At 43.9% G+C, this 26,582-nt stretch overlaps 1 protein-coding gene and 1 long non-coding RNA gene across 2 annotated transcripts in view; one reads left to right on the top strand and one right to left on the bottom strand.

The window, feature by feature from the left end:
* The window catches only part of LOC139686136 (uncharacterized), an 87,404-nt gene extending 71,141 nt beyond the window's left edge, over positions 1 to 16,263 (bottom strand). The window contains exon 1 of the long non-coding RNA XR_011700300.1: positions 16,189 to 16,263. This is a non-coding gene — a long non-coding RNA (uncharacterized lncRNA). The remainder of the gene's footprint in view (positions 1 to 16,188) is intronic.
* Positions 16,264 to 19,569: 3,306 nt separating this feature from the next.
* On the top strand, positions 19,570 to 22,981 carry LOC139686045 (zinc finger protein Noc-like). The gene is made up of 2 exons (XM_071583140.1): positions 19,570 to 20,019; positions 20,310 to 22,981. The coding sequence occupies exons 1-2, from the start codon at positions 19,933 to 19,935 to the stop codon at positions 21,873 to 21,875; spliced, it is 1,653 nt and encodes a 550-aa protein (XP_071439241.1). The 5' UTR covers positions 19,570 to 19,932; the 3' UTR covers positions 21,876 to 22,981.
* Positions 22,982 to 26,582: the final 3,601 nt, after the last annotated feature.

Raw genomic sequence — 26,582 nt, 5'->3', positions numbered from 1 at the left:
TTTGATAAAAAATATACTACCTCCTTTTACTGGGAGGTAATCCGAAAACCTTGCAAACTTAGACCTTCACTTTTGTCTTACCAGTTGGAGTCGAGATGATGTTAACTCGCTTCCTTGGTGCATACGGTGCAGGAAATGTGTGCTCTGTTGACATTTTAAGCTCGTAAATCACGTATATTGAAGCGCTGGCTTATCTTTTAGCAAGTGGGAATGAGTATTCATCGAACAATCATACTGCCCTCTCATATATATATATATATATATATATATATATATATATATATATATATATATATATATATATACACACACACACACACATATATATCGGTATAGAAACCGCTGGACAGAGAATGAGTTAAAGTAGTTAGTAAGCTGAGATTTTCCCGGTGACTACTTACATAGTTAATTAAATTAAGACATACATTTATGAGAGGGTATCGTTAACTTCTAATGTTTACCATAAAATATTCAAGTTGGAAACTTAATTTTTATTTATAATTCTTAAGACTTCTCTATACACTATCCAGAGTTATGCATTTCTCCCCGCCATTTGTACTGTCAAATCTCCAATTCCGCGATGGTTTGCTGAGTTCTGGGGATAAGAAAATATCGTTTGGATCGAGATCAGGAGAATAGGGTGCTTGTGTGAAAATGTTAACGCCTTGTTGCTTTGATTTTTCGCAGCTACACCCCGAGAAGAGGGACCAGATTCATAGTGGGCAGGAAGACGGATACCTTTGGTGGTCATACCGTGAAGTTTCTTTTTCACAGCATCACGTCATTTGCTCAATAGTGTGAAGTAATAGCCAGCAGTGAACAAGGTAGTCTGTTCAGATAACTTCACGACAATTCCAAAAAAAACAGAGAGAATGACCTTCACTGCAGAATTCTGCACCTTAGCCTTCTTAGGGAGCGGTATGTCGCTCTGCTTCCACTCCTAGTAGTAGTAGTTTTGAGGGGAGGCGACCGACAGCTAAGGTCATTTGCGCCATAGGGGATGGATAGGAAAGGATGAAGGGTGGAGAGAAACCCGGCGTCGGCATTAGCCTACTCTTTACGAAAGGCGCCAAGGGGTCCGCAGTTTAACGTCCCATCCGACGGACGGCGTACTCACTCAAAGTGCCCTCCACAAAGCACCTCAAGTAGGGATCGAGATACCTCTGAAAAATATTCAACACCGCCGGGATTTGAACCCGCGCCCTCAGGGTGGGAAGCCAGTACGTTAGCCCCCCCACCATCTCGACCCCCCCTTCCACTCCTCGTCCATCTCTTTGGTCTCTGTATAATACTGATAGATTCAAGATTCATCCATTGTAATCAGGCTGCCAAAAAAATACTCTTCGTCTTGCTTCAAAAGATAGAACATCTCCCTTGACAGGCCGCGCCATGTTTGCTGCTGAAAAGGAGTCAGTAGTCTTGGAACCCAGCATGCTGACTGACACCTTTGACATGTGCAGTTTTTCGTAAATAATTTTTCATATTATGCCCTAACTAAGACTGTTCAAAGTCATGATCACTTGTTAATTGCTCTTTGGTCTAATAGCATGAAGTCCTCCACTTCCTTTACTGTGGCAGCATCGTCCGTGTGTCATCCACTTCTTGGACTCTGTAAGGGACATGTGGCCAGTTTTAAAATTCCTTTTCGAGCTCAGAACTACCATATGACGGGATTTCACTTTTGTAAAAATGCATCATTTCATAATGGATTTCCTGGCAATGTAATCTATCAATAGGAGGAATTTAATCACACTGTGGGCCTCTATCTTCCATATACTGGGAGTTACTTCAATGTACGACTTTCTACAACAAAACAAATGAACTAAAGTACATGTAATTTACAACATTATTTATAAAAGAATCAATTTATATGCAGAATAAATTTTATCCAAGTATCTCCGTTAATTTTCTAGCAATGATTACTTATAAACGATACCCCAACGTAAGTAAAAACTGCGGGCAAGCAAATAAAAAATTGGGATTAATGAGACTCACTATTGGAAGGATAGACTATACGATCAAGGAACGTAGCTACCGTGCTCTCGAGAGGCTTCATTCAGAATATTCATGTTGTGAATGGGATCTGGCTGAAAAAGGTCTCTTTCAGGAAAATTAGAAGGTTCAACGCAGGGCAGCCTGTTTCGTTAAAAAACTGTTTCGACGACATGAAAAGCGTCACGGAAATGCTTCTGGAATAGGATAGGGAATTGCTGGAACAAAGATGATTAAATGTTGGGTTGAACTTAATGCGTGACTTCAGATCTGCTTGTTTAGCGCTGAGGTTCAGTCAATGATTTGAGCTCCAGCATACGTATAAGAAGTTCCATGACAAGACATCAGTTATAGTTATACCTAGGTATTTTACCGTATCAACTACTAAATGGTCCACTCCAGCAATTTGTTAGTAAATCCCGTTGATCTTGTTGCAAGAATTAACACTAAAATTTGTTAAAGATTAGTATTAATCCCTCTTTTTTTACGCCATTTCGAAATACAATATTTATCCCTTGGTTATATTAATCAATCAATCCTCTCTTCCAGAAATCTCTCGGCGAATCACCGTCATCCGCGAGCATTTTAATCTTACTTTTCACTTTGCGTTTCAACTTGCTAGCCAAAATAAAAAAAAGCAAGGGTCCGATTACACTTCCCTGCGGCACCTCTCAGATCACTCCTACACCATTAGAACTAGCGTCTTCAAGGACTGCCCTCTGTGCTCGTTCTGACAGGCAATCTTCTGCCCAATTTATTGTGCTCTTGCGGACCTTGTGCTATGCCTTTTGAAAATCCAAAAAAAATCGTATTCACTAGCCTACCACTTTCACCTGATAAGAGTAAACCATGTGTACATCGTCTTAATTGAGTCTCGAATGAGCGGGTTTTACTGAATCCGTGCTGATCGTTACTTAAGAAGTTAATACTGTCGATATACCCCATTATTGTATTAACAATGAGTTCAAATATTTTACAACAAATTGACATGAGCGAAATGGGTCTGAAATTACTGGGGGCCTCCCTTTCTTCACTTTTTAAAATAGGCGTTACCTGCGTAGTCATCAAATTCTAAGGGTCTTTGCACTCACTGAGGGATTTGTCAATTATTACTACGAAATACGGGGTCATATTAGGAGCTAGTTGTTTTAATGCACTCGCCGGCATATTTTCAGGACACGGGGATTTGTATGGTTAAATATCTTGAAGCCAATTGATCATTTCTTGTGTGTCCGGTGTTATATTTGCCATTATTGTGGAATGTAGAATATCTGGGAAATCCTCGGTGGCAATATCGTTATGTGAAGTGGTGTTTGTGGAGTGCGGTGAAAAATTGGATCCGCGGAAATGAGCTCTTTGAAGGAGCAGTGTGTGAAGTTCTGCGAGAAACTCAGCAAATCCTTCACGGAAAGTTTTAAGTTGATTACCAAAGCTTATGGTGAGGATGCTATGGAGCGTACCCAGTATAATGAATGGTTTATTTGGTTCAAAAAGAGGTGGCAATCAGAGGAAGACGACGAGCGTTCCGGAAGACCATCAAAGTCGCCTGAAAGAACATTGAGAAAGTGAATGATCTCGTTCGTGCAAATCGAAATTTGACTGTCACGAAGCATGTAAAAGATTGTGGCATTTCGATTGGTTCACGCTATGAAATCCTGACTGGAAAATTGAGGATGCATTGAGTCGCTGGCAAATTCGTGCCTCGCCTGATGACATCAGACTAGAAACTACATCGAATTCAAATCTGTCAGAAACTGTTTGATCGAGCTGAATAGGATGAAAACCTCTTGTCCTGGATCACAACAGGCGATGAGTCATGGGTTAATGGATATGACATCGAAACAAAAGTGCAATCTTCACAATGGCTTGGGGAAACATCCCCCCGCTCGCCAAGTTCGCTCGAACGTCAAGGTGATGTTGACTGTTTTTCCCGATGCAAATGGGGTTGTGCATATTGACCTTTAGGCCAGACATTCAACACGGAGTACTACCTGGGGATTTTGAAACGTGTAAGAGAGAGAGATTCAGGCGAAAACGCCCCGAACTTATGTGGAGCGGGAGTGGTTTTCTCACTACGACAACGCGCTGGCTCATTCTTCTCTCAGAACTCTTGAGTTTTTAGCCAAAAACAAGACCGCTCCATGTGACGTTTTCCAGTTCCCCAAAGTAAAAACATTGTCCGAGGATAAAAGATTTCCCACCATTCTTGAGACGGAGAAAAATTCGACGGAGGAGCTTATGAGCATTGCGGAAGAAGCGTTACAGGACAGTTTAAAAAAATGGAAACGCCGATAGGATAAGGGTATACTACCTTGATCAAAAAGTTCCCGGAATAACCACCGTGTGGCGCTCCCATCGTTCCGATTTGAGTTCTGTTTTTTTTGTTAAATTGGTACATCTGTTGTTGATATTCCCTTTAAATCTTAGTGTCATAACTTGACATTTGCAAAAGTTACGTAGCCAAGAGTACATCTATCTCTGTGTGTGTTGGCGATTTTTTACAATTTCAGAAATGGATTTAAATTTGCAACAACGAACTTGTATTAAATTTTGCGTAAAAAACGGATTTAGTGGCGCACGGACGTTGGAAATGTTGGAAAAGTGTTTCGGCAACGATTCTCTAAAAAAAACGGTCGTTTACCAGTGGCACGAGCGGTTCAGAAGTGGTCGTGAGTCATGATGATGGACATACCGAAAACCGACCGTAACTTTTGCAAATGTCAAGTTATGACACTAAGATTTAAAGGGAATATCAACAACAGATGTACCAATTTAACAAAAAAACAGAACTCAAATCGGAACGATGGGAGCGCCACACGGTGGTTATTCCGGGAACTTTTTGATCAAGGTAGTACGTTGGAGAGGAGACTACGTTGAAGGGGACCCTGACCAATTATTTGTAAGTGAAGTATATTTTTTGCAATAAATAAGTTCAAGAAATTTGTGAACAGACTTCTTATGTATCTCACGTGAAATTATTCTGCAGCCAAACTTCGGCTGTCCACCAATGGACATTTCAATTTATCTGATTGTTCTCTTAAATTCATTCGACGATAATGTCTCACCGTGGTAGCAACAGTTCACTTCCGCAAGTGCAGTGACCAGTTCGGAGTCCATCTTCCTTAGAAATTGATTGTTTCACTTACTGAAAAATTTTAAACGATTTTATAGCTATGCGACGCAAAGTAAGTGTCCTGTGTGTAAGCAAGTTGAGGAGTAATATGGGCCACGACTGACAATTTGATCGGGCGAAAGCAAAATTTCCATGCAGCGTACATATTTCTCGCCGCATCTTACCTCCATCTTTGCCGTAGGACAACTGAACATATCTATAATTGCCACGGCAGGCCTGGCAATAATGATCACGTCTCAAATTTGTACCTTGTACGATGCATACATTATAAATTAGGCTAACAATAAAAATCAAATTAAACATTTTACACAAAGAATTATGCGAACAAATATTTTTTGATCAAACTTTATAGAATATCCATCGTAAGTGTAAATCATTCTGTTCTTGAAACCACACCAATTATAGTTTATTTACCAAAATGTGTATTGGATTATCGAATAGAGAATAAACTCTCAATGTTTCTGAGTTCTTCTCATTCATTGTAATTCCACTTTCAGCTTCAAAAATATCCAAGGATGATTCTCCAAATAGCCAAAAATAGAGGTTCGCATAACAAGAAGCTTTTGAGATATACATATCTACAATCACCGCTCCAGTGGAGGTACCATTTTCTGCCGCCCCCACCTAGGTCATGCTGTTAAATTTTGTTTCTATGTGCTTTATAATGCATTTTTTCATAATTTCTATACAATAATATTCCATGCAAAATAAATAGCAGCTGATTTGTCATCTGACTTCCATTAATATGGGGTTTTGAATGAAATTCAAATGAATTCAAGCACGCTTAATTTTTGCATTTTCAGAATAATGAGAAAACCTTCAGGTATTTTATTAGCATTGGGACCGCAAACCAACCTACAGTTACTTTCTGTCCTTAGTAGTCGGTTTGAATTTACCGATCGATCAATGGCTAAATTCAGCTAAACATTTAAGTCTCTCTAGCCTCCACTTTTCTTCTATCTTCTCACACGTAAGAAATCTATGAAGATAGACGGAAATATTCCAAGCAACTGGAAAAATAAAGGTTCCAACTAAGCATGTCACTTCTCAGCACACTTACTTCTTTTGCTTTGTACGTATATCATTCTTTTGGACTATGGTCTGCGGCTCTTATACTTATTCTTGGGATTCTATCTTTGGTTATCCAGCAAAACACATCACTTTCCATATTCTAATTCCTGTAATCCTCTCTCGGTCTTACTCTAAAACCCCTCTCATTTATTTCTTCTTTCATGAGGACACTATAGACGGTATAGTATAGATTGTTTTGCTCTATATCCCATAAATGTATTCCACAGTGTAGGCTGTTCTCCCATCTTTTTAGGGTCCACAGGCTTGCTAACGTATCAAACAATCCAACTATTAAAAATGTTCCACAGCTCCATAAAACGAAGGCGTTCAGTATTCGTCGTTGCATGGATTTAACTTTCGTGGATTCGTTATCATACATCAGTATACTAGGCACATACAGCATTAAAAGAATTTTTCATACGTTAAGGTGATACTCTCTACCAAAGGGCTAAAACCTGGAGGTGGTGCAGAGGCTTTCGTGTCCTGATGACCCTGAGGGGAACTGGTGGGCCAATAATTATTGCTCCTAGTAGGGAATGATATGGGATATAAGGTGAGGGGTAGTGGGTAGGCGGTCCGCGCAACGTCAGTTCTTCAGTGAGGCGGCTACAAAACTGTCTGACCCCAGTGGGACGGTCATGTTAGTTATAGTTTCACGTTAGAAACTCTTTTGAGGAAGGCAACTGAGAATCACCTCAATTATTTATCTCAAGGAAACAGAATAGGCACCAACACGAGAATAATGAGTCCTGGTCACTACGGACCCCGGCCTACGGGTCGTGTGTCGCGCCCAAAAGAGAGATTGAAAGTTTCCACTGTCTTCATCACACGGGAATCCTTCCAGAGCGGAATCAACGGCAGTTGCAGAAAAAGACAGAAAAAGTGGAAGAACCCGTTATTTTGGGGGCATGGAATTTTAGGACCTTTGGAGGACAGGTAAATTAGGAAATATGAAGCAGGAGATGGAAAGAGTTGATACGTCAGGGCTGTGCGAGGTGAGATGGAGAACAGCGGAGAATTATTGGAGCGATAATTATGGAGTAGGGATCTTAGGGAAAAAGAAACAAACCATTTTTACAATCATTTGCAAAAAATGACTGCCTTTGTCCTCTAAAGGAAATATTTAAGTGAAAAGGGATTGGAATGCCGCGTTGGGAGAAGGAAGGGATGGTAGTGACGAAGAGACTGTGGCTAAAGAATATTGAGTGACCGCGGGGAGAAAGCATAGTAGATATCTGCAGGACACAGTATTTGATGACATCTGACACTTGGTTTGAACACCAAAATAGACGTGCAATTATACATGCTTAGAAATGCTCATGAATTAAGAGCGATATTAGGAAGACTATTATGTTTAGACAAATGTTTATGAATAACGTAGCAATTCGTAGTTTCCCGAGGGGCTATGCGGGGGGAGGAAACAAAGGAATAGCGTGAAGCAGTCGAAACATTTTTAGGAAGTACAGGGTAAATGGAATATTAGAAAATTTCAAAAGAGAGTAATCTAAATCCTCAAAAAAAACGAAAAGAACAGTAATGAAGAAAGGTACTTGGAAGCTATGGATGATGATAAGCAACATGGACGAGAAGAAGGGAATGCAAAAATTTGAGCTCTGGACTAAATAGAACGGAGTGCTTATAAAATTGCTCCTAAACAGAGACGAGAAGTTGAAAGATTAACATAAACATGGAGAAGGAAGCAGTGTAGGGACATTGAGAGCTTTCAGAGAGGAGAACAATGGCTGCACTGATCAGGAAAGCAAAACACTCTTAGCAAAGAAAACGGAAAATCCCCGCACGCTAATAAATATGCGATCGGAACATAGTTAATCAAACCATGGAAGATTCGAAAGAGATGGTAAAAATAAATAGAGCATCTCTATGGTAAAATTATAAGCCGAGAAAATTTGGAAAGGAAATGTGACACAGGTGGGCTTTCAGTAGCATTCACCACTAATATTAATTATACATACTGGATAATTCAAACGGTTATTACAAACATTGCCTAAGAAGGCATAGTGTGCAATCGTATGGTTCAGGGATGAAATCTACGCGACTGCTGGTTCGCCCTCATCATGAAAACCTAAGAAGTGTCTCGCGGTATGACGGGCGCTAATGACGCCTAACTCCACGTGTCTGTCATAATATAGAAAACCTACTTGGAGGCTCATGCTCATAGCTGTGTTATCGTTTACTTGAATTTCTGGTTACGAATTAAGTAATTCTATTCCATGTACTGCGATGAAACCTACTTTTAAAATTTCACATTAGAATTTTCCCCCTGTTTTTGGGAAATACACTCTATATAACAAATATATATATATATATATATATATATATATGAACCATGAACACAGTAATCAACCCGAAGGTCGGTTTAGTAGGTGATGGTAGAGTTCACCCAGTACTAAGCCCTATACGGCGTGTGAAATTCACACATCAGGGTAGGGGGGTCAGTTCCTTTCCCTGTGTCGGCTTTGCTTTCCCAGGAACACCTGGTACCCGAAAAATCACTTAAGCTTGGGTGGAGCTGCAGGTGCCCAGAGTGCCTTGCCCGGGAATCGAAACCGGGACCCTCTGGTCAGCAGTCCAACGCTCTAGCCACTGGGCTACCGCGACCCACCATATATATATATATATATATATATATATATATATATATATATATATATATCCCTCCCCGGACTACAACCTTGACGTGGTGGAAGGGCTTGTGCGTTCCGATGACCCCTAGAGCTGTACTGGCGGGAGTAATAATTATTGCTCCTGGTAGGGTCACCCATGCCAGATAGGTCGAAGGTTAGGAGCCAGACGAAAGGTAGTCCACGCAGCGTCTGTTCCTCAGTGAGGCGGCTGCAATGGCGTCTGACCCCAGTGGGGCGGCCAGTAAGTGATGGTGTCACGTTAAAAACACTATTGAGGAAGGCAACGGGAAACCACCTCAATTATCATTCCCTAGAAAAATATGATGGACAATAGAGATATTTTGAGTCCTGGCAACCACGGGGCTCGGCCCAATCGGCCGTGTGTCGTGCCCGGCAGCGGGGGAGGCAAGGCTTCCGCGGTCGTCATCCAACGAAACCCTTGCAAGGGAAAACCAGCAGCAGCAGGACAGAAGACGCAGGAGAAGAAGACAAAATTAGTTAGAATAGGAACGTGGAATGTTAGGACAATGATGAGGACAGGGAAATTGGAGAATGTTAAGCGAGAGATGGAAAGGGGAAATATAGATATTTTAGGTCTATGCGAGGTGAGATGGAAAGAAAGCGGGGATTACTGGAGTGATAAGTATAGAATAATATACAGCGGTGGGGACGAGAGCCAACGAGGGGTTGCCATAGTATTAAATGAAGAGGTAGGAAGAAGCGTAGTCAACATAGAGCAGGTAACGGATAGAATACTACTAGTGGAGATAAAAGCAGAACCGACGAACTTAGTTATTATTCAGGTATACATGCCACCGAGCAACCATAAGGAAGAAGAGGTCGATAAGATATACGATCAGTTAGAGGACATGATCGCGTGTGTTCCAGCAGGGAAACATTTGATAGTGATGGGGGACATGAATGCGACGGTAGGCGAAGGGAGAGATGGTGATGAGGTGGGCGACTACGGTTTAGGCACGAGGAATGACCGTGGGGAGAAAGCAGTTGAGTTCTGCAGGAGACAGGGGTTAGTCATCACCAACACTTGGTTTAGACACCACAAAAGACGCAGGTATACATGGAAAATGCCAGGTGACTCAGAAAGCTATCAGTGAGATTATATCCTGGTTAGACACAGGTTTAGGAATAGTGTGATAAATTCCCACAGCTTTCCGGGAGCGGATGCGGACTCAGACCACAATTTAGTTGTTATGAAATGTAGCGTACGTTTCAAAAAGATAAGGCAGGGGCGGCGAGTTAGAAAATGGAATGTAGAAGCATTAAATGGGTTGAAAAGGAAGGAATACAAACAGGCGGTAGAGAAAATAATGGAGGATGGTAAAGGGCTTATTACTATCGAAGAAAAATGGGAAATGATCAAGAAAGGGTAGTCTAAAGCCGCAAAAGACACTATTGGAACCGTTAACGCTAAAAGGACTAGGAAACCATGGATCACGGATGAGATGATTACAAGGATGGATGAGCGGCGAAAATGGAAGAATATAAATACAGAATTAGGCAAAATGAAGTACAAAGAATTGAACAATAAATTGAGGCGGGTAACAAATAAGGCAAAAGACGCATGGTGGAAGACGCAGTGCGAGGATATGGAAAGTCTCCAGAGGAAGGGCGAAATCGGTGCGCTGTACCGCAAAGTTAAATCGTTATCGGGAAGTAAGAAAGGAAGAGCTATGCTAATAGTTAGAGATAAAGCGGGTAAGGTAATAGTTGACGCAGGAAAGATCCAAGAGAGATGGAAGGAGTATATAGAAGAACTGTATAGTAAAGAACTCAGACCAACACAGTTAGACATTGAAAAAGAAAATGACGTAGAGGAAGACAGCTTAGGTCCAGGCATACTAGACAATGAGATAGAAAGGGCATTAAGGGAGATGAAACTAAATAAGGCCGTGGGGGTAGATAACATTACCGTGGAACTTTTAAAATGCTTAGGAAAATGTGGGAGGAAGAGGCTATATGGGCTGATCCGTAGCATTTATGAGGAGGGAATCTGGCCGGAAGACTTTGTGAGATCAGTTTTAGTTCCGATTCCGAAAAAGGTAAAGGCCACGTCATGTGAGGACTATAGGACAATTAGTTTGATATCCCACGCAGCTAAAGTTGTTCTCAGGATCATAAACAAACGGATAGAGAGTAGGGCAAATGATTACTTAGGGGATGATCAGTTTGGGTTTAGGAAGGGGAGAGGTACGCGTGATGCCATTGCAGTAATGAGATTATTAATCGAGAGGAATATAGAACACAACCAGGAGGTATTTGCCTGTTTCGTAGATTTCGAAAAAGCGTTTGATAGAGTGAATTGGGAAAAACTAATGAGTATATTGCAGAAAATAGGAATAGATTGGAGGGAAAGGAGGCTAATCCGCAACCTGTACATGTCTCAGACTGCTCAGGTGCGGGTGGGAAACGGGGAGTCAGGATGGGCAGTGTTAGGAAGGGGTGTAAGGCAGGGTTGCCCATTATCACCGTTGCTGTTCAACCTGTATGCAGAGGAAATGATCAAAGAGGCATGGGAAGAACTCGAGGTAGGAATGAAAGTGGGCGGGGGATTCGTAAAATCAGTTAGGTTTGCTGATGACCAAGCTTTAGTTTGTCAGTCAGCCAAGGGGCTGCAAGCATTGCTTAGTGAATTGGAAATTCAGTGCGACAGGTATGGGATGAGAATCAACATTAATAAAACAAAGGTTATGGGATTTTCTAGAAAGAAAAAGGCGAATCTTAACCGTAAAGTAAGAGGGCAAAAACTAGAGCAGGTAGAACAGTTTACGTATCTCGGTAGTGTTTTGGACCAACACGGTCAAAGTAGTAGGGACGTAAGGAGAAGAATTGCGCTAGGCAAAGAGGCTTTCACGAGGAGGAGGGAGTTGATGACGGGGACTTTGAGTAAGGATGTTAAGAAAAGACTCGTAAAAACTTTGATATGGAGCGTAGCTATGTACGGCGCGGAAACGTGGTCATTGAAGCAGGAGGATAGACGTAGACTGGAGGCTTTTGAAATGTGGGTGTGGAGAAGAATGGAAAAGGTGAAATGGACAGAGAAGAAAACAAATGGGGAAGTACTTGGTATGGTGGGCGAAGAGAGGGGTTTGTTGGGAGCAATCCTATGGAGGCAGGAAAAGTGGATGAAGGGGGTGTTGACCGGCAGTGGGATGTTGAAGACTGTGATAGAGGGTAGAATGTTGGGCAAAAGAGGAAAGGGAAGGAACAGGATAGGGATGTTGGACGGGATGAAGGGAGGAAGAAAGTACTCAGAGATGAAGAGGGACCTGGTGTAGAGTAGAATTTAGGGTTGTGTTTTGTTAGTAGTCACAAAATATTTGTTTGGTAGTTGTGTCCATCAAAAAAACCTACCTTAACCGGTAGATTACCTTACCTTAGATATATATATATATATATATATATAGATATATATATATATATATATATATATATATATATATACATATACATATATACATATATATATATATATATACATACATATACATATATACATATACATATATACATATATACAAATATATATATATATATATATATATATATATATATATATATATATATATATATATATAACTTTTAGGGTCGCGGTAGTCCAGCGGGTAGAGCGTTGAACTGCTGACCGGAGAGTCCCGGGTTTGATTCCCGGGCAAGGCACTCTGGGCACCTGCAGCTCCACCCAAGCTAAAATGATTTTTCGGGTACCAGGTGTTCCTGGGAAAGCAAAACCGACACAGGGAAAGGAACTGACCCCCCTACCCTGATGTGTGAATTTCACACGCCGTATAGGGCTTAGTACTGGGTGAACTCTACCATCACCTACTAAACCGACCTTCGGGTTGATTACTGTGTTTATGGATATGGTTTATATATAACTTTGATTAAAAAATCTATACACAGAAAAAGGGCACTCGTATAACTAGTGTATATCAGCGTGCCTTCGCAACGTCAACTAGTGTCATATCTCTGTGTTTCTGTGCGAACATGTTTTCAACATAGTTTTCAAATGTTTGTGCCATCGCTGAAGAGCGTTTCTTTTCGAAGATATTTATATGTATATTCATATATAAATGCTTTTGTGTATATGCATGCATATATAACCAAATATTTTGGAAATTTGTTGACTACAGGGTCGCACCCAAAAGTGGTAGGACTGATTTTATCTGGCGCGAACGGAGCGGTGGAGGGTGGTCTGCCTGGCAGGGTAAGGTGGAGGGGGCTCTTAGCAACAGACCGACACCAACCTCAGTCGCCTGCAGGCTGTCGTTGAGTGAGGACACCGTTTTTAGTGAAGCAAGTTTTTTGTCCGCGTCGAAAAACAAAATGAATCTGAATTTAGAGAAACGTTATTCCGTGAAGTTTTGTGCGAAACTGGGGAAGACGGCAACTGAGACCCTCGATATGATCAAGCAGGCTTATGGGGACACTGCCTTAAGCCGTTCCACAGTATTTGAGTGGCACAAGTTGTTTAAAGAGGGCAGGGAGCTAGTTGAAGACGACCATCGCTCCGGACGGCCGTCGACGGCAAGAACCGACACGAATGTGGACAGAGTGAGGACACTGCTGAGCACAGACCGTAGCTTAACTAGTGAAGAAATTGCAGACTAGTTGTGTCTGTCTGCATCCAACGTCCAACGCATTATTTCACAGGATTTGGCCATGCGCAAGGTGTGCGCCAAGATGGTGCCGAAAATTCTGAGTGTCGACCGACAGCTCCTCGCCAAACGGCAAGGTGGCATACGGCGTTGCCACCTTGCCGCACCCGCCCTATTCTCCCGATCTGGCACCACTGGACTTCTTCTTCTTCCTCCTGATGAAAAGACAGCTCAAGGGACGACGTTATGACTCGATAAAGGCCATTCAAGGAGCTTCGACGAGGGTCATCAACTGCATCCCCAAAGAAAATTTCCAGCGGGCGTATAGGGAATGGGAGCAACGTTATACTAAGTGTGTAGAAGCTCAAGGAGTATACTTTGAAGATTATTAAGTCGATGTAAGTATATCGTCAATAAAATTCTTGTAAAAAAATCAGTCCTACCACTTTTGGGTGCGACCTTGTATGTCCTTTGCACTCGCCAGTAACAACTTTACGGTAGAATGTTAACGATTGTGTTGTTAGAGACTAATTTTATTGCCTTTCATTTTAATCTATACATGTTAATTTCGTTATACGTTTTAACATAATAAAATGCAATGTGATTCTGATTTTAAGTGGACTGAACAACTGTGGAAAATTATAATGATACCAATTCTGAAGCCTAAGTAACACAGTGGCAAAACCTATTTTGACTTTTGATTTGAACCGCAAATTTATAAGTGGCAGTGCTGCTGGGCTTGAATAATCAATGAATCTGAGAATGGCAACTCACTGTTTATGAAATCGATAATCATCGATGTCTTTTTACCTGTGTATCATTGCTCTTTTAATTTATACGGAGTTATTGAGGGCAAGTGTATGATGTCACTTGTGTAATAAATTAAGAAATAACGGAGTAACGGTCGGATTTCAGTAAATCGGAACCATTTCCCTCAGAATTCACAGAAATTATTTCTCAACTTTAACAGGGATACGATCAAGCCTCGTTAGCTCTCGAGCACCTGCAGCCAAATAATGAATTGCTTTTTTCCAAAGCACGAAACATATCCTCGTCCATCTTTCATTTTTGCCATGAAACTTTCGAAAATTGTTGAAAAAGCGCTTTCCGCGTCCTCTGTTGAAAGAGCCGTTCTAATTTCTTGGAACGAGTGGCTATAAATAAGGCCGTGGCGACGATCAAAGCAATGGCTGCCACAATTCGTCTTCATCCACTAACGGTAACGTCAATCATTCCTTCTTGTCACGAGCGATTCTTGATTTTTATTAACGATCGCCATTAGCCATTAGGTGAAAGCGTATCTGAGCGACGGCACCGCAGAGGAAATGGCTTAGCTGGTAGGAAAACCAAATGGGGCACTAAAATGCTCCAGGACGTCATCAGAATAACTACCCAAAACAAGTCCTCCAGGCATAATTTTAGGGAACACGCGTATCGTGTGAATTCCGTCTCTTGTGGCTCTGTATGCTGTGAAACAAGGGTGTCAATTACGTTATCCGTGCTACAATAATTTGCTTCACGAGACAAGTAAGCATAATTATGTGTCATGAATGAATTGATTAACCAGTAAACGAATAAACACTGTCATTTTTAAAGTTTTAAATTGAATAATAATAATAATAATATCTCTGGCATTAAATCTCGTTATTGAATTTCCCATAGCAAGCTGGTTAGGACATGAATAAAACTTTGTTTTAAAAACGTGACTGGCATTAAATATTAGACCATTTAGGATTTCCAATCATCCGTATTTTTACGCATTGGAAAACACGTGAAGTATTTTTAAGCACATGAGTTGGTTCGAATGGAGTATTTTTAAATGGACCTATTTGTAATTTTAATTATTGAAATGGTACCCGGTCCGAAAAAGTGACACTTGGCATAGCAAAATTATACCCGACTGTACCAAGGTGGTGCTAACAGTATGGAGGCAGTGTCTGGCGCTAACTTTAATGTCACACGATAAGTGATGTGATACCAAATCCTGAAGTTGAACTCGTGATTAACTTCTGAAGAACAGCCGCAAGGCCTTCAGTCAAATTTTCGAGCCACGGGTCATCACAATGAAAAAATTGGTACTTAGGAAGTGGTCTTTTTTTCCAATTTGAAATGTTTTTATTCCTAAAGTGTTTGTGTTTGATTATCACTTCATGGAATGACTTAGCCTTCAATTTAATGATTATATTTATTTTATTATTACCATATTATTTATATCGACCGGTAAGTAAAATTTGAATGCATGTTTGAGAGGTGACAGTCCGCTCATGGCTCTTAACCGCTAAATATGAATTTATATACATTAAAAATAGACTAAAAGTAACACCAACCACCCAAGGCAGTCGGACAAATGCGGGACTAAGTAGATATATGCACGGGATCAATTGCATTGGAATGGAAGAAAATGTATTGTCATAATTGTAAAACTTAGTAGCCCAGAAGACAAAATTCGCTAACCTGAGGAAAAGCTTTACCGAGTATTACTGAGGAAAAATGCTACAATCAGAAATCGTTATTAAGCTTTAATATAAACTGCTTAATGTATTTGTTTGCTACATATATTTGGAGAATGTGTTTGATTGAGTCAATTGGGCAAAATTAATAAACGAAGTTGAAAAGATAGGAGTAAGCTAGAAGGTGACTAATCATTAACGTTATGAAATATGCGGTCAAATTTCACATAGTATTTAATATTTGTAGCGTTCTCAAAAGCTTTGAAGTTTTCATTTAATACCTTGGCTGTGGAGACATTGAAGCCATCATCAGAGGGCACGTAGGCTGTTCGAACCGGTTGTTGCTCAGCAACACTGAAAAGAACAAGGGAAGAGAGACTCGAGCCAAGACGATCAGTCATGCTTACATCGAGGCTAGTGGCTCACGCCCGTCGTATCTATTAGCACCCATTGCGAAGACCAGAGTAAAGGATTTGGTGGGCAGGAGAATTAACCCTACTCCGTCAAATTATAAAACACCAAGCATAAAAGAAACTTGGTTATCGCCACTCATCTCATTATCGAACGTCGCAGCTAGAGGTACTCCTTGAGAAAAAGAATCCTGACCAAGTTGAACTCCTTCCCTGAACCTAATCTATTTTGGAATTAAGCTGGGATCATGAGCGAAGAGAGATGTTTCACGATGCAAGGAATTTGCCGCATAAATGCCTCCGGTTCGTTGGCCGATAGGTAGCACAATGTATCGAAAACGGCGAAAGAAAGGAGGTTTAAGATCGGAGATATGGAGAGCTGCCGGATATATGGCCACGTACCTTGAATACGGCGCACTAGGGAGCGAGCGTGAGGGAAGGGGGGGGGTCTGTCGCCATGGGTTGAGTTGAACGTTGAGCATGGGGAGGGAATCTTCGGGGGGGGAGCCCCGGTTGGCATTTGAGGCAGTGGAGATGGGGGGGGGCGTCGGATGGATGGAGGAGAGTGGGTGGGACTCCACGGTGACAGCGGCAGGCAGGCGAGCCATTTCGCTTCTTGACTATTTGGCACGACGACTCTCCGCTTCGCATTTTGGCCACTGGGGGGAAATCCAAAATGTTCCGCCGAGTTATGTCAACACAGGCGACTTTCATCAGACGGTGATAAGTCCCCCGTGCCCCCCCTCCCCCATATTCCCGACCCCTCCCTCTCCTGCCACGCCGTCGGCTAACATCAAAAGCCCCTCCCCCCCGGTCCTCCTCCCTCTTCCGTTGGGCGGGCGTGAGGCGCCGCTTCCCCGCTTTGAAAGGATAAATAATCATTCGATGACTTGGGCGAAACCTCAGCCCTGAAAAGCCATTTACGAGACTATGGCTGGCATAGCATGGCTATGCCATGGTAGACGGGAACGTATCAGGGCCAGATTTGCAAAAACTGTTATTTTTTAACCAGGGCTTAGCGTGTAAACGGCGGCATGAATAAATTCCGCGTAACATTGCTGAAAGCTAGTAATTATTGGAGCCAAGATCTAAATACCTTCGATAGAGCACACTTGCGGCGTGTACTTCTTTTATCAAGTGTCCTTTATCTTTGCTCCATGATGTAACAGCGGTAAGATGTCAAATTTGACAATGTTTTCGTTTGCTCGGCGAACAGTAGGGCTCACATAGTTTAAGTACATGTTCTTTGCGCCTGTGATTACTCGGTTTTCTTTTTGCCCTGAATTTTTATAATCGTTCATTATCCGCTCCGTAGATGATGATAAATTATTTTCTCATTTCCTTTCAAAATGTAATAAAATGCGAAAGAAAATTTTATGGCTTACTTACATATTCTTGCTTAGACACGAGGTCTTACCTACATATTCATCTTTATACATGGATATGGTTTTCGTCATTATGTACTTAAATATATGCGATGAAATTGAAATGTTTGTCCATTTCATTATACAAGTATCTATTGTAATATTAATTAGAGGTCTCTCGTTTTCTCACCATCATAATCACATCATCAAGTATCATCCGCAACAGAACAGAAACAGATTGATACTTGATTGATTTAGTAATTATCTTCCAACTCACGGCCATTATTTTGAAACGTAATGAAATAACTATTAATTCTCTTAGAAGAGGATTCGAGAATTGTGTTTCTCAGTGTTGATGAATCGAAAATGCGACGCATCATCAGCATGCGAAGAACCAGGTCAAGATTTTTGAGCAGCGCGGATGAATGCCTGAATACGACTTCGTGCATTGTTAAAATACCATCTGAAAATCATCAGAAATATATCTGACTCACACATCTGCAGTTTATAAGGACCTAATGGTTGCTCACATCCTCATATAATTGGTGAACTAACTGCGAAACAATTTGTTAAACGACTAAATAAAGTCTTCATCGATTCAAACGAGACAAGGATACTTTGATGTGTAAATAAATCATGAATACAAAATCCTTCATAGCAGGGAAGCCTGAGAATCAATGTCGCTTTTATTAAAATCCATATAGAAAATAAAATTTTTAGAAATTAACATGACTAGAAATTTGAATTTGTGCCATCCGCGTTTTCTTTCAACGACGACGTAATAATTTATCATCACTGTATGAGTAAACTTTTTTTTTAACACTTACCTTTATTACACTGCTACCGGTTCTGACTCATATGTGACATCATCGGGTATGTCTGATATACTCGATAGTACGTGATAATAAACTTGATGATGCCACTCATGCGTCGGAACCCGTTTTAGTTTAATAGCGTTTACTGCGAAAAAAACATAGTTTAAATTTTCAGTGTTCATGAATTTTCACAAAGAAGAGCCTGAAACCATTGCATTCATCATTAGGAAAATCTATACATTAATGAGTGTCACATTATATAGGTAATTAACCCGATAAATATTTCTCTAGTAACGGAAATGCTCACCGTTGACAGGCGCCATCGTTCTCCATCGGTAAAGGGCTAATTCAATACGAACGCCTCGTCCACTATAACGATTCACCAATGCACTTACATATGTATCCTCTGCCTAGAGATGGCCGTTTGTCGTCCGCCGCGTTGCCAGAGAACACTTTGACGGTCGCGACAGGAGCGCGAAGTCCTCTCTCCCGATCCCTCCTCCACAAGGAAAGCGCGCGAGATCGAACTAGATCTAGCCACGTCACGGCAAGAGGAGGGAGGGCTCTAAAAATACGAGCCTCGACACCTTTCCGAAGTAAAGCCTCTCAACAAACCCGGCCTACCTCCCCTCCGTCTTCCCCCCTCTCTCCTTCGCCCATTCCTCCCCCACCCATACCTGCTCTTCGCCACCCATGTCAGCCTCTGCCATAGCCCCGCATAGCCCGGTCACTCGTCATCCATCAAACATCACACACTCAATGCTTCCATACATCTTGTTTCCCTTGGGGGCTACTGATTAAGTGGGATGAGAGGATGCGGCGACGGCTCGGGTGTGGGGGGGTAGACGGCGGCGGCATCAAAGCCACGGCTGTCATCGTCACCAGCGCCATGGGTGGTGGGAGCTGACGGGGGAAAGCGAGGCGGGCCGCGTCATTCCTGGCGGGCCGGGAGGGAGGGTGGGGGCGAAGTGGGGTTGGGCGCGGAGGGGTCGGCGGAGGGGAAGGTAGGAGGCGCTCGGGTCGGGTAGGCATCGTGACTCTCTCGCCTCCGTACTTTCAGTTGGAGGCAAACGGTTACACTAGGAGGTTCGAAGATATGGATCGCCTGTGATCACACAACGGTCTGAAGCGCACGTCTTTTGAGAAGTCCTTCCCCCCCCGTGCAGTGCGAGTTGACGAGTGACTAGTCTCACATGTTTGTGTGTGTGCCGTTGTGATGAGTGTGACCGTGGAGTAGAAGTCTTTTACCTCTTCCGCGGTGCCCCGCATCGAGTATTGACGCTGGAAAAGTTTTTTGGTTAAGTGCGTGCTCGCGTTTTTCCCTGAGTACTACGTCTCGCCTTTGTTTATAATATATACGTGGAGGCGCGTGTGCTACAAGTCCTGCCAAGTGAAAAAACCAAAGGCGAGAAACGTCTGAAGGAGTCGTGTTTTCAATGGTGGTTTTGGACGGTGGAGGAATGTTGACTTCGGGGAGCAGCCAGTATCTGCAGCCGGATTATCTGTCACCTCTCCCTACCACTGTGAGTATATTCTGTGTTTCGAAAAGTATAATACCGAGTTATATTCCATGAATCGATGGAAATTGCTTTGAAACCATAATCTTAACTTAACTTAACGTAATTTCTTTTGTCCATGTAATTTTCCAAAACTTTCGTGATTAAGTTGGAATCATCATCGAGTATAATTTTACTAAGAAAAAAACCATTGAAGTATAATGCCATAAGTGCTAAAGATTTTCATTTCTATCGATATATATAACTCCGCGATGATAAAATTTTGGATTTTCATTGACTTATTATTTTTTTTATAGTTGGACGCCAAGAAGAGCCCATTGGCTCTCCTGGCCCAGACATGTAGTCAAATTGGTGCAGATTCTCCGAACGCCAAACCATTGATACCACCTTTAGATGCAAAGCCTCCTCAAAGGAATAAGCCAACGGCACCTATCTCATCTTCCCTCAACTCCAACAATGATAGTAACAATGTGGATAACAAGGCGGAGAAAACCATTTCTGCCGCCACGACGGCAGTGCCTAGTCCACCCGCCGAAAAACTCGTGTTTAAGCCCTACGAAAACATAACCACGTCCCACCATCACCCTCCACCCGCTCCTCAGCACCCTTCCCAGAACCAGTCTTCTCGCAGGGAGGACAGGCCCTCTTCCAAAGCGAATAGTGAGCACTCTGATGAACCAAAGAAGTCCCGCACCCCGGGCTGCAAGTCCGAGTCTCCTTCTAGCCAAGCCGCGGGTTCCGACTCGGCGGGGCGGACGCTCCCGCCCCCCGGCTCGCTCTCGGCCGAGGGCGCGGCTCGCGGGAAGTCGGCGTCCCCCGCCTCATCGGCGGGCCGCGGCGGCGGCGCAAGCCCCATCATCAGATCCGGCCTCGAGATCCTGCACGGCCACCCCAAAGACCTCCCCCTCGGCACGTACAAGCCGACGGCACCCGGCGCCTACGGGGCCCCGCTGAGCGCGGCGGCCGCCGCCGCGCTCTGCTGCCCGCCTGGTCTCGACGCGAACCCGGCCTTCCGCCCGCCCTTCGGAGCCTTCTCCACCCACGGCCTCCTCCCCGGGTACCCCCCGGTGTCCTCAGCCGCTGCTGCCGCCGCCGCTGCGGCCGCTGCCCTTTCGAACCCCGGCCCCTACGTGAGCTACGCCCGAGTGAAGACTGCGACGGGCGGCGAGGCCCTGGTCCCCGTCTGCAAGGACCCTTATTGCACGGGTTGCCAGTTCAGCGTCCACAACGCCCAGTTCCTCGCGGCGGCGGCCGCGGCGGCGAGTCCGTCCTCCACGTGCCCCAGCGGCTGCACCCAGTGTGACCACCAGAAGTACGGCCTGGCCCTTTCGTTAATGTCCGCGCCTCCGCCGCCGCAGGCTCCGCCCCCGCACCACGCTCACCTCTCCGCCGCGGCCGCCGCCTCGTACTCACCGCTGGGGAGCGCGGCAGCGGCTGCCGCAGCCGCGGCCGCCGCCGGCCGCCCCTACGTGTGCAATTGGATCGCGGGTGACGCCTACTGCGGGAAGCGTTTCGCGAGTTCGGAGGAGTTGCTGCAGCACCTGAGGACTCACACCAGCCTGGCGTCGGGCGGCGAGGGAAGCGGGGGGCTCCTGTCCCCTGTGGCCTCGCACGCCTCGCTCCTCTCCGGCCCCTCGGCGGCCCTGCACCGGGCCTCCGCGTCGGCGGCGGCCGCGGCAGCCGCGGCGGCCTACCCAAGCGCCCCCCTGAGCCCGCTGTCCGCGGCCCGCTACCACCCGTACGCCAAGCCCGGCCTGGGCGCTTCGCCTTACAGCGCCTTCAACCCCACGCCGCTAGGCCCATACTACTGCTCCCCGTACTCCCTGTATGGGCAGAGGATGGGTGCCGCTGTTCACCCGTGAAAGAGCTGAATGTCTTGGTGATTGGGTCTGCGTGCCATCGCCTCTCCCGTCTCGTTGGAGTTTTCAGTTTTTTGTTTAGGAACCTCGTTTTATTTTTGGTTTATGATATCAAGTAAGAATGTCTCTGGCTTAATGGTTAGAAGATCTATTTATTTTTTTCTATCAAATTTTTGGAGTGGAAGAAAAATTGAAGGAAATTCTCTTAATTCTTAGAGAAAAATTAACCTTGTCCGTATAGTCATGTATCGTAGCAATGTGTATGTATATTACGTGAATATCAGAAAAAAAAGAAAGAAAAAAGGTTCGAAATTGCGGACATTAAATGTGATGCACTGAAGAATTTTTACAATTGCTGCTCTGTGATATAATAGAAGAAACATTATTAATGTTTGAGGAGACGTATTTGGTGGAACATTTGATAAATTCAGTTGGCTTTTGAGATCGTCTGACGAAAGCGGTCCAACCATTGCTCGCAAGAGGGTGGGATACCTCAATATCCAAGAGGATTGGTTCTCGTGGAATTGCATTTTCATCTTGCGGAAATTTTGAAGGAAATGATGGTCACTTTCAAGTCTCATTCAATTAGGCTAGAAGAGCTCAAAATTTTTTTGGGGGCTTGTCAAGAAATGGCGCTAATGAGCAAGAAACTTCGTTTCATATATTTGCCCTAAATATTAAAATACTTTATTTGATTCTAGTTTTTATAAATCCTCCATTGTGTCTGGTTGAATCTACCTAGGCGTTCATGTAAGTGCATTCAAGAATGACCAAATGTACTTCTTTTCAGGAATATCAGACATACATCATGAAAGTGGTATCATTTTAAAAAGTACTTGTAAATATTGTCAATCATGTTGAGTTTCAATATTGCTTTAATAACATGTTGTTTGTAGAATGAACGAAATATTTATTTACCTTATTATGGCCTTACATTGCGAAAAAGGGAGTTTGTAAGGAAGGCAAAATACTTGTAATTTTGTCAATTCAGCTCTGAAAATCTGTTTTTTTAATATATCTTTTTGTCATGAATTGAAATACTATTGTTCCTTTCAAAGAAAGGCGGCACACCTGTATTTTTGTTTTGTCTCAGCTTCTATAAAATTTGTTTTATCCAAAATAACAATTTGTTATGAATTTATTATCATAAAATTTCTTCTGGCCCTGCATGTGAAGCGTAAACTTAAGTGTAGTTTAAGCAGCATATAAGGTATGCACAATCAACTTCTTAGAATCTAGATTAGTTATCATCGTTGATAAGTTTCCATTGTAGGCTAATTTTTATAGGAGTGCGGTTTAGCAGTCCATAGTCTTCATTTTGCGATCAAACGGTCCTAGTTTAGTTTTGGTTTTGATGGAGTACGTACATACACAAATTCACGTTACCCATCGGCCAAATATTTTAGATTAAGGTTGATGTGGCGGCGAGACATATTTTCTTATAGCCTCGTGCCTTTTCGACCATAGATATTTTCGATTGGAGAGTTTTCCTTCGGTGGAATAGGGTTGACATTCACTTCACTATTGGCAATGTAGGAACTCAGCGGGAAAGCGAGGAGCTCACCCCAGACACGTCCTCTCGTTTAAGTAACGACCATATAGCCATTCTGTTTTTATCCCGCCCTGTCACGTAACTATGGGCTCATGAAACGCTTAATGGCTCTCGAGGGAAGAGAATTGCGAGATAAGGGTGTTTCCCAATGTTGTGGAGAGAGATTGTATCTGGCCTTCCTCCATCACTTTGTCACTCCGCCACCGAAATGAGTCCGGATGACACCCACCGCCCCTGCGGAGGGGGAGAGCGATCCGACCCCGGACACCCCTTCCTTCCCTTTGACATTTTGGGCCACCATTTCAACCGACAGCGCGAAAAACCACCCGTTTGGCCCTCCCCTGTCACCGCGCGCATTCGTCGCAAGATGTCGTCAAAACTTTTCAGGGATGCTGCGACGGAAGATGTGCTCGTCCCATTCCGTATGCTCGGCGTTGCGCTACGAGCGAGAGTGTTGAAAAAAACTGCACTCGAGAATGGGTGTATGGGGGGGTGGAAGCAGATTGGGGGGGTGTCGTCTAGCTCAAACCGTCAACGTGAGGCGCGAGCCCCCATCCCCCCCGCCGCCCCCTGTCATCGCGTGACAACACGGTCTACCCCTCCCATGACCATCCTCAGCGTCCTCCCGGCACCCCCCGCCCCGAAATTTAAAAATTCGAGCGCGAGATTGCGTAGTCGCGCATGCATTTGGTCGCACGTATCAATTTGGTCTCACCCATTCCACTACTCCCCCTAGGGGCGTGCTCTTCCTTTCGCCCAACCACCCTTGTTGCTCTCTCCCGCGAGCCGAGGTTGTCTAGGGATTTCAATTTTTCAAAACTTGCACGGGGCCCCCGCGTCTCTGGCACCCACACTCCCTCTCCCCCCCCCCCCCGACTCAGGCGCATCCCCAATTCGCTCCTTGCCGCACGCCGCCCGTCCCCCCCGCCAATCCCCCCACACATCCAACCAGCCACTATAGTCTCCCACACCGGGGCATACGTATCCCTCGTTCCTTTTTCGCGAATGAAATATGCGGCCATTCCGTTGAATAATACATGGCCTATATTTCATTCATTTCTCTTTCCAACCCCCCCCCCCCCGCGACTCACCCCGCCCGCGCCCCCTCTCCCTCAAAGCCACCCTCCCCTTTCCACCTACACACGCGCTCTTTCCCAATCCCATCTGGATTCCTGCCGTCTTTCTTCTTCTCCTTCGCCAGTTCTTGTGCTCATTGCCCTCGAGAGCGTTTTTCGTGCCACATCTGTTAAAAACGCGAGTCTGCTGATGACTTTCCTGTCGTGCGAATGCGGTGGTGCGTGTTGACCTGGGCCTTCTCCGAGATTCCGGTACCCTAGGGGTTGGGGGGTGCGTGTTGAGGGCGAGGAGGTCGCCAGACGGCGAGCCTGGTTCACCGTGGGGCCATGTGCGTGTCGCGTAGTCCGCGGGTTGAGCCGTGGAAACGGCGCCCCTGAGAGGTGTCTGGTGGTATTCCTCGGGCCCCTCTTTGCCGTGCTCCGAGCCGTCCGACTGGAGCATTATTCCTTGCCTCCTGCTCACGAAGGCATAAATTTCGTTCCACCGGTCTATGCCCGGTATCACTATGGCAGTTAACGACCCATTGCGACCGTAAAACCTCGCCTCGGAAAACAGCCGCCTTTACCCTTTTGTGCTTAAAAGCACACGACCCTTCATTGCCAGGTCGAGGAAGCTCATTTTCTGCCTTTACTCGTAGAAGTTTTATTTCCTTCTGCCCTTTCGCAGAGGCTTTACAGGGATTTATGGTTAGGCTAACGGTGGAAAGGAAGAGGCGAGGGAGAAATAATCGAAAAGTTGTTATGTGCGTACAACTGGGTGTCATTTCTTCCATCTCAACAGCTTGCAGGAAAATGTTGTGCTCGTATGTGGTTTGGGGAGGAGAGCTTAGGAAGTTAAAATGCATCCGAATGTGTTTTCCTGCCGTCATCCTTTGCGCCGTTTCTCACGGCTTCCCGAACGCTTAATCGGTGGGCATTGTTGTCAGCATAAAAGGGGGTGGTGGCATGTTTCGATTGAGTCCCCCTAGGACGGGCGGGATCTTGTCACGGAATGCGATACTCAGTTTTCCCGGCTCATACCTCTTGAAAACATTCCCGTCGAGGCAGAGCTCGTGGCCCGAAATCTGCCGATAGCTTCGATTAACAGCACGTGCCGTCAATGACTGTTGGGTCTCTCTCTCTAACCCGGGAAGCGCATTTTCTCATTTTCCAGTGTTCATTATTTTTTACTGCACAAAAGCTATTTGAACCCTTGTTCTGTTTCATCCGTTCCTTCATTATTTATTATCTCTACTGTTCCCCATGGCGTGTATCTTTGCATCGGCCGACTGCTTATAAATAACTTGAAACGTCACCTCTCCTTTCATTTCACAGCTTGTACTTTTTTTACTTGAGTACTTAGGCGGCCTCTGTCGTGGAGGGTAATGATTATGTGATAAGTTATTGAGCAATAGTGACGTCAAAATGTAAGGCAAAAATTGAGTGAATTATGGAGGAAAAAAAGTGAAGATTCCTAAATTCATCAAAGCGAAGTTTGTCTTGATTTAGGAAATTATTTAAGAACTATGCAGATCCGTGTTTTAATGCACTCGAAACAGCAAGTTCTTACAGTACCTGCTTTAATAAAATTGAGAAATATGTTTTCATTGAACGCACGAAGGGCGAGAATAGATGATGCAACTTTCTCAATATACTTAGTAACACTATATTAATGTTCATTGGCATTGTAATAAAGTCTGATAGTTGGTGGGAAACGTGAAATGGAGCGATTAGTATGACAATTTGCAATAAAGACTAAATTGTGCTCTTCTTGCTACAGCGCGTTAAATAGGTGGTCTTAGTTTGAGGAACCACAACCATTTATGCATGTTGCGTACTTAAGCTCGGCTTTGCTCAGTTCTTTGGTTTGCTTTGAAAAATATTTTGAAATAAAGATTGAATATTTTTATTACGTAATAACTCTCACCTGATGTTATTTCTATGGTTATCCTCGTCTAAAAAGTCACCCCGAAATGTAAATATGTCATCACCTAAAGTAACTGTTTTCATTCTAGGATTTCACCATTAATCTAATTATTTATTTTCGCTGCCTTTACGCTCGTTCGTCCGAAATATTTGATCAAATGAAATATTTAGGTGGAC

The sequence above is a fragment of the Hetaerina americana genome, unplaced genomic scaffold (genome assembly GCF_022747635.1).
Source record: "Hetaerina americana unplaced genomic scaffold, ioHetAmer1.1.p SCAF_13, whole genome shotgun sequence".
Lineage (NCBI taxonomy): Eukaryota > Metazoa > Arthropoda > Insecta > Odonata > Calopterygidae > Hetaerina > Hetaerina americana.
This window is presented reverse-complemented; position numbering and strand designations above follow the sequence as displayed.